This window comes from Nematolebias whitei, chromosome 12, assembly GCF_014905685.2.
Source record: "Nematolebias whitei isolate Nwh7 chromosome 12, NemWhi1, whole genome shotgun sequence".
Taxonomy (NCBI): Eukaryota; Metazoa; Chordata; class Actinopteri; order Cyprinodontiformes; family Rivulidae; genus Nematolebias; species Nematolebias whitei.
Window position 1 is genome coordinate 1754722 of NC_056509.1, and position 7964 is coordinate 1762685.

Genomic DNA, 7964 nt, shown 5'->3' on the forward strand with positions numbered 1-7964 from the left:
AGCTCTGCCACATCACGATGATGAGCGAGAGATTCACCCACCTCATAACCGTTCAAGAAGAGGTATTGTTATTTTATTATTATTATCTAATTAACGTTTTTAAATTTAAAATTATAATTTTATTAACTTTTTTTTTTACGTCTTTGTGTTTTATTTCCAGTCTGGGACAGAGACAGCAGCTGAGTCTTCTTCCTCTTCAGGGAAGTCCACCAGAGATCACCTCCAGTGTGTGATGAGTGAACTCTGAAGTTCTCCAGGGACCTGGTCCACCTGTGGGAGCAGCTCCAAGAGGTTGTGACTGATGATGAGGCCACATGCAGCCACACTGCAACATGATCAAAGCTCTGCCTCTTTATTCCTGCTACTGTTGTTAGTGAGAGGTTTCCTCCACCGCTGGAGACATTCACTGCAACTAGATCTGAGCTTTTGACAGAAAATGTGGACAAGTTGGTCTTTTTGTCCAAAAACTTAAAACTTGACTAGTTACATCGTAAACAGTCTGTTGCTGCTTATTGTTCTGGTTCTGACTCTTATTGTATTTATTAAGATTTTCATTATTGTTAGTATAGTTTATTTATTGTAAAGAGTGCCTTTTATTTAAAATATCATCCGAATGGGTCGTTTTTATTTATTTTTATACAAACGTATTGTTTACTTGGCATATTTTCAAAATAAACATTATTGCAGGGGGGCGGGGTACGGAAACCCCCGCAATAAACGAGGGACTACTGCACATACTTTTCTGCATTGACTGAGTCTGTCTAGATGTGTAATCTGTCCAAGCCAGAGGCACTAGTGCAGCTCTACAACATCAGTGAGGCAGGCGTTTGGACTGTGTGCGTGCCAACAGGCGGGATGGTAACTCTTCTCTTCAGTATGGAAAATGTGGTATTTTTTATTTTTTACCTAACTGGTTGCAAAATGCTTCTCCAGCTTTCTTACCACATTTACAGCTTTTTGTTGCCAGTGTCCTAGGTTTTTCTCAGACGTGTTGTCATCAAATTAATTCAACATTTCCTCATTGTTTGCTGAAAAATGTACAATGTCGTAGTTTAAACATTCAGTATGTTCCTTTGTCAGTAAAATATGGGTTTGAGATCTGCAATTCATTACATTTAGATTTTATTTATATTTTACACAACACCCTAAATTAGTTGGAATTGGTGTTATTTCAACAACAAAGTCCATGCTCAATAATCCAGGTATACAATCCAACATTTTTCAGTCAGGTTATCGGGACAGTTTCTTTTTTTGTGCTGAAACGTTTCGCCTTCGATCCAGAAGGCTTCATCAAAGAGACCATCTTATCACAAGCAGAACTGGTTTGTTCCACTTTGGAGTAAGCTGTTGGGGGAAGAATCAGTTTTGTTGTGTGTTTCCTTGACTGATGAAGCCTTCTGGATGGAAGGTGAAACGTTTCAGCACAAAAAAAGAAACTGTCCAGATGACCTGACTGAAAAATGTTGGGTGTTGTTTTAAGTTTGTGTTATAAATGTTATTTCTTTTCAATACAATCATTTTCATTACAGTTGAGATCAAACCCCAAGCAGGCAGAATAAAACGTACCCTCACTTATGGGCGAGCAGCACTCTAGCTCCAGGTCTTCCTTACTTCTTCGCCTCTTCTTTAAATAAGGGGTGCTGTGCAGCAGGTGTGGACTTGTCCCACGCTCGTCCATGACACTGCCATGGAAGAGAGAGGGAGAGTGGTTCCTTCCGACTCTCTCCTGTGAGATAGAGAGCATGGGGGATAGAGGTGGGCTTTCACTTGGCTTGTCCTTGCTTAGACTGTCTGGTTCTGAGGAGCTTGGCTGATGAGACTGCTGCCACGAGGGCAGCTCTGGAGATTCTGGGGAGGACATTTTAGGATAATTACAATCTTCTTTATCCTCATGCTCAAGACCTACAAGAGTCTTGTCTGAAAGTGGACTCATGTTACACAGTGGGCCTGTCTTCATCAGAGGAGAGAGGATTAAGGAAAGGTTGGGTTTCTTTTTGCTGTGACTTCTGATACTGGACAGGTTCTCACAACACTCAACATTCACTGCAAGGCAGCAGGAAGTACCTAATGGCTCGACTACCTCTGGGTTCCCCTCTTTTACATCAATCATAGCCCTGCCCTTCCCTTTCAGCAGACTTTCATATCGCTTCCTGGCTTCCAGCCACAGCTGCACATGCTCACAGCTCGGAGGGGCTTTGCAGGGAAGGAGGATGATCTTTTTGTCTCTTCTGGATGGACTGAGCTCTGTCTCTTCTTCATTCGTGTGTGTTCTTTGAGAAGATGAGATAACGTTGATGGCAGGGTGTGCCATGGCTGAGAAGGCAGTCTTCCAGAGACAGAGGCCCCCCAAAGACAGCACTCCACTGAACTCTGCAAGCTCCTTAACTAATCTGGTCCTGACTGTGAGCTTACGTCCGCCAACCTCCCTGAAAAAAAAACAGGGTGAGATGAATGCAGTTCAACTATTTACATTGAAGTCATCACAGACAAAAACATAAAATATTTCAAACAAAAACACCTGGAATCTGTCTATAACACTAAGCCTTATATACTCAAATAAACTGACAAGCAATGACTCTTAAATTCTTAGAAATTTATATTTCAATTTGGTTATGAGGGCAGCAAAGTGGCACAACTGGTAGAGCTGCTGCCTCTCAGCAAGGTTGCCAGTTCAAATCCCAGTCCAGGGGCCTTTCTGTGTGGAGTTTGCATGTTCTCTCCCTGCATGCGTGGGTTTTCTCCATGTGCTCCAGTTTCCTCCCACAGATCAAAAACATGCATGTTAGGCTGATTGGTAACTCTAAATTGTCCCTAGGTGAGAGAGTGAATGTTTGTTTGTCTGGTTTGTCTCTATGTGTCCCTGTGATGGACTGGAGACCTGTCCAGGGTGTACCCCGCCCCTCGCACAGTGATTGCTGGACATGGGCACCAGCGACCCCCATGACTGTTAAGAATAAAATAACCTTTGATGATAAATTGTGGAAAATAACATAATATGGGTTGGTGGATATAACGTTTAATTATGAATTATGGAAAACAGATCATATAAAGACGGTTAGAATAACTGTCAGATGTGTAAACTAGGCCATAAGTCGATAAATAATATATTTTTAGTGACTGCTAACTTTAAAATCAACCCTGACACTTTCTGCTGTCAGTAGGAAAATAGTTCCTTATTTCTAATAAGGCCTTTCATGAGAAACAAAACATCATTGTGGGCGGCTGTGGCTCAGAGGTTAGAGCAGTCGTCCTCCAATGTGAGAGTTGGGGGTTCGAACCCACCAGCAGTCACATGCTGAAGTGTCCCTGGGCAAGACACTGAACCCCTCAATGCCTCTGATGTGTGTCCCATCAGTGTATGAATGTGATAAAGCTCTGATTAGTCTCTTTAGAATGATTTGTTCTATTATCTTTGTATAGATCTAGTATAGAGCTGTATGAATGGGTACATGAGGCACAGATTGTTGTAAAGAGCTTTGAGTGTCTGCATCAGATAGAAAGAAGATATATAAGTGCAGTCCATTTACCATCAACCTCAAAGGTTCTTGGTCAGTTAACTAAGATCAACTATAAAGTTAAAATATAGTTCACAGCATTTGTGTGTGTGGGGAATTATAAAATAATTCATAATGAGCCAAAGAGCAGCTTAATAGGTCAGAACGACCCTGGCTCTTAGTGGAGCAATCTAAAACTTGATAATGTACCAAGTTACCAAGGAAATAATCAAGACTTTCAGTCTTTGTGAGATTATGTAGGTTGGTACTTAATATGTGTCACGTACTCAGTTTAAAGAGAGGACAGCTAATGTGTTTCTGATTGATTGGACTAAATGGAGAATGGGAGGGACTTCAGAGAGTCTGTAAGGTGTTTGATTGGATAGAAATTGAAAACAGGAAGTGTCAGGGGGGGTATTTTTTGATTATTCATTGGAGGAAAATGGGTGTGGAGAAAACATAGTCTATAAGGGTGGAAAGAGACCTGACAGTTCAGAATTGTGCAGGGGGCCCCAGAATGCAAGGTAATATACATAATTCTCTCTAGTTCATGCATTTTGAAGTGTGTAAAAATAAAGATGTTGTTAATTCTGACATAAGTGGGTGTTCCTTCTGAGCAAACAACCCGGGCAGGATGGAGGAGGAGGATTCCCGTTTTCTTCAACATGACCCAAAATGGAGAAAGCGGGTAAAGATAATGGATGGATGGAATTTGGTTATGAGAATCAGCTTTTTATGTTTATCAAAAAATCTGTCTGGATTTGTACTATTTGTTGTGTCTGACAGTGGGGGAAGAAACAAACAAAAAATACAACTCATGACCCAGTTGCTTTGTTTGATGCAGAGCAGAGCAGTTCAGATGTGCAGACTACACCCACAGGGCCAAAAGTTTAGAAAGTGACTCAAATATGATTTGTCAAAGTTTGCAGTTTGCAGATTTTGTGGTGCCAATTTGCATGTACTCCAGAGTGTTATGACAACTCATCAGATAAACTGAATTATTGTGATAAAGACAGAGCGCATTTATAAAGTTTGTTCATTTTCATACAGTGCCTTGAAAAAGTATTTATTCCATTGAACTCTCATATATTTTGTCATGTTTAAGCAAGGGACATGATGGAATTCTGGCAATATGACAACTTCAGCAAAAATACCATGGTTTCTGTATCAAAACAAAAACTTTAAATTTATCAAGATTTATTCAATTTTATTAAATAAAAATGCAATTACAATTTTTTAGCTGCCTAGATAAAATCACATAATGCATTTTGTTATTTCACACACGCACGCACGAACACACACACACACACACACACACACACACACACACACACACACACACACACACACACACACACACACATACACACACACACAAAAAAAAAAAAACCCAGTTACATTCAATTCAGTTCAGGAACAAGCTCAGCATCCTCCTCTCTTGCCCACAGCCAAACATACATACCACCCTCCATTGACCCAAGGCTGTCCTGTCACACCTCAAATACTGTATCTACCACCTCATTCATGGACCCTTCTTCTACATATTGGTCTTCAACCAAATCAGAAGATGCTGATACCTCCTTTGCCTCCCCCCTCTGTGTCTCTCGAAGTCAGGTGAGGAAGCAGCTGGAAAGACTGAACCAGAATAAGGCTGCAGGTCCAGATGGTGTCAGTCCCAGAGTCCTGGAGGTCTGTGCAGAGCAGCTCTGTGGGGTTCTGAAGCACCTCTTCAACCTTAGCCTGACCCAGGAGAAGGTTCCAGTGTTGTGGAAAACATCCTGTCTTGTTCCAGTGCCAAAGAAAACTCACCCATCAGTCCTCAATGACTATAGACCTGTTGCCCTGACATCCCACATCATGAAGGTCCTAGAGCAGGCATGGGCAAACCCCGGCCCGCGGGCCGTATACGGCTCATTGGGCTTCTTAATTGGCCCACCAAAATTGTCCAAAATTTGGACAATAATAATAATAATAAATAAATAAATATATATATATATGTATATACCCCTCCCTGGGCTGCCACATTACCGTGGTGGAGGGGTTTGAGTGTCCCAATGATCCTAGGAGCTATGCTGTCAGGGGCTTTACGCCCCTAGTAGGGTCACCCATGGCAGACAGGTCCTAGGTGAGGGACCAGACAAAGTGCAGCCCAAAAACCCCGATGATAAGAAAAATAAACGGACCTAGTGTTCCCTTGCCCGGACGTGGGTCACCGGGGCCCCACTCTGGAGCCAGGCCTGGAGGTGGGGCACACGGGCGAGCGCCTGGTGGCCGGGATTTTACCCATGGATCTCGCCCGGGCACAGCCCGAAGAGGAGACATGGGTCCCCCTTCCCATGGGCTCACCACCTGTGGGAGGGGCCAAAGGGGTTGGGTGCAATGTGGGATGGGTGGTGGCCGAGGGCGGGGACCCTGGCGGTCTGATCCTCGGCTACAGAAGCTGGCTATTGGGATGTGGAATGTCACCTCACTGGTGGGAAAGGAGCCTGAGCTGGTGTGTGAGGCTGAGAGGTTCCGGCTAGAAATAGTCGGACTCACCTCTACGCATGGCTCGGGCTCTGGAACCAGTTTCCTTGAGAGGGGCTGGATACTCTTCCAATCTGGAGTTGCCCCTGGTGAGAGGCGCTGAGCAGGAGTGGGCATACTTATGCCCCTTTTCCATTAGTACCGGTATGGGCTGACTGGACCTTACTTGGCCCGGTTCTGAGGCTTTTCCATTAGTACCGGTACTTAGCACCTGTTACTATTTTCAGTACCCTTGGCTCTGTGGTTCTAACCCGAACAAAGAGGTACTAAAACGTGACGTCAGAACACTGTCAGTCACTGATTGGTCGGGGGCGGAGTCACTGGATCCTTCAGAAACTTTTCAAAACAATGATACGCCATTTGCAATTTCTCGGACTGGAGCAGCGGCTGGACTTATTTTAAAGATTTTAAAAACAATACTGACAACATCTTGGTCTATGTTGATGTGCTGGCATTTTTTGTGCTTGGTGGCCGACAACATAATTCAGAGCAAGCTGGATGGAGCTCTGCTGGTGTAATCTGATCCTTCCTTCCGGAGCCTCGGAGCGCCAGGCCGTGCAGGGCGTCATTTCCCCGGCTCAGAGTTCCGCTGGTCACCGCGGCAGATCCTTCGATGTGCCAACTCGGAGGCTCGGGTTCCGGATACCAGCCTTGTGTGCTCAGAGCTCCGCTGGTCACTGCGATGCTGGAGATGGGGACTCGCAGACGGCCGTTGCCAGACCCTGGCCACGCGTAATCATGAAGGCTGAATCCCGATCCCACCCGGCAGTCAGGCGGAGTGGACAGTCTGGGACGGACGGTGGAAGCGAATTTTAAATAAAATAATATTTTGTTTTTATACAAAAAATGTTTTAAAAAAAGTTGCTGAAGCGATTTATATATATATTTTTTTTTTGTTAAACGTAAAATGTTTTTTAAAATAGCTTCCACCGTTCTTCGCAGACCCGTCTCTGTCCGCCTGTCTGCGCGGGTCGAGCCTTCATGATTATGCACAGCTGGGGTCTTGGAACGGCCTCTGCGAGTCACCAGCTGAGATCGGAACTGGGAAGATGAGCCTGCCCGTCCTGGCTCCGGAGGAGAGGATCGTGTGAGAACTGGTCATAAAAAAATTATATATATATTTTAGCGTTGAAGATTAAAAAAATAAAATAAACGGTGCCAGCTTCATCATGAAATCCTTTTTTCACTTTAATGACTGTTAACTCAGCTGAAAATCATAAAAAGACACAAAACTATTGGATCTCAGAAATATTTCCCTCAAACATGTTTAAAGAAAAGAGACGACCTTCAGTTCAACTTTATTTTAACCCACAAATGTACAAATCACAAAACAAGAACATTAAAGTAAAGCTAAAAATAAAATTTATATATGTGAACAAGAAAGGAAACCACACATCTAAAATGAACATTAAAAGTAGACAATGAGTGCAAATACATCAAATGATGATGGAAACCTACAAAATTTAAATGTAATGTTTTTGTAGAATCTGGTTCATCAGTTTTAATTTATATACACACACATATATATACACACATATAAATATATAAATACATATATATGTATATAAATATATATGAATATATATAAATACATATATGTATATAAAAATATATGAATATATATATACATAAATAAAAACATATATATGAATATATGAATATATATATATATATATCACACATATGATATATATACGATATATATATATATCAAAAAAAAGATATATATACGATATATATATATAAATATATATATCACATATATGATATATATACGATATATATATATATATATATATGTGTGTGTGTGTATATACATATATATGTGTGTAACATAAAAATATGTATATATATATACATATATATATACATATATATATACACGTAAATATGTATATATATATATATATATATATATATATATATATATATACATATATAACA

The 7964-nt window shown here is 41.5% G+C and overlaps 1 protein-coding gene across 1 annotated transcript in view; it reads right to left on the reverse strand.

Moving 5' to 3' along the window:
• LOC119418720 (DNA polymerase zeta catalytic subunit) overlaps window positions 1–7964 on the reverse strand; it is a gene marked incomplete at its 5' end in the record, with an annotated part of 59841 nt that overhangs the window by 20764 nt on the left and 31113 nt on the right. Inside the window, 1 exon segment of the mRNA XM_037686054.1 lies at window positions 1567–2426. Within this exon segment, the coding sequence (XP_037541982.1) occupies window positions 1567–2426 (860 nt within the window).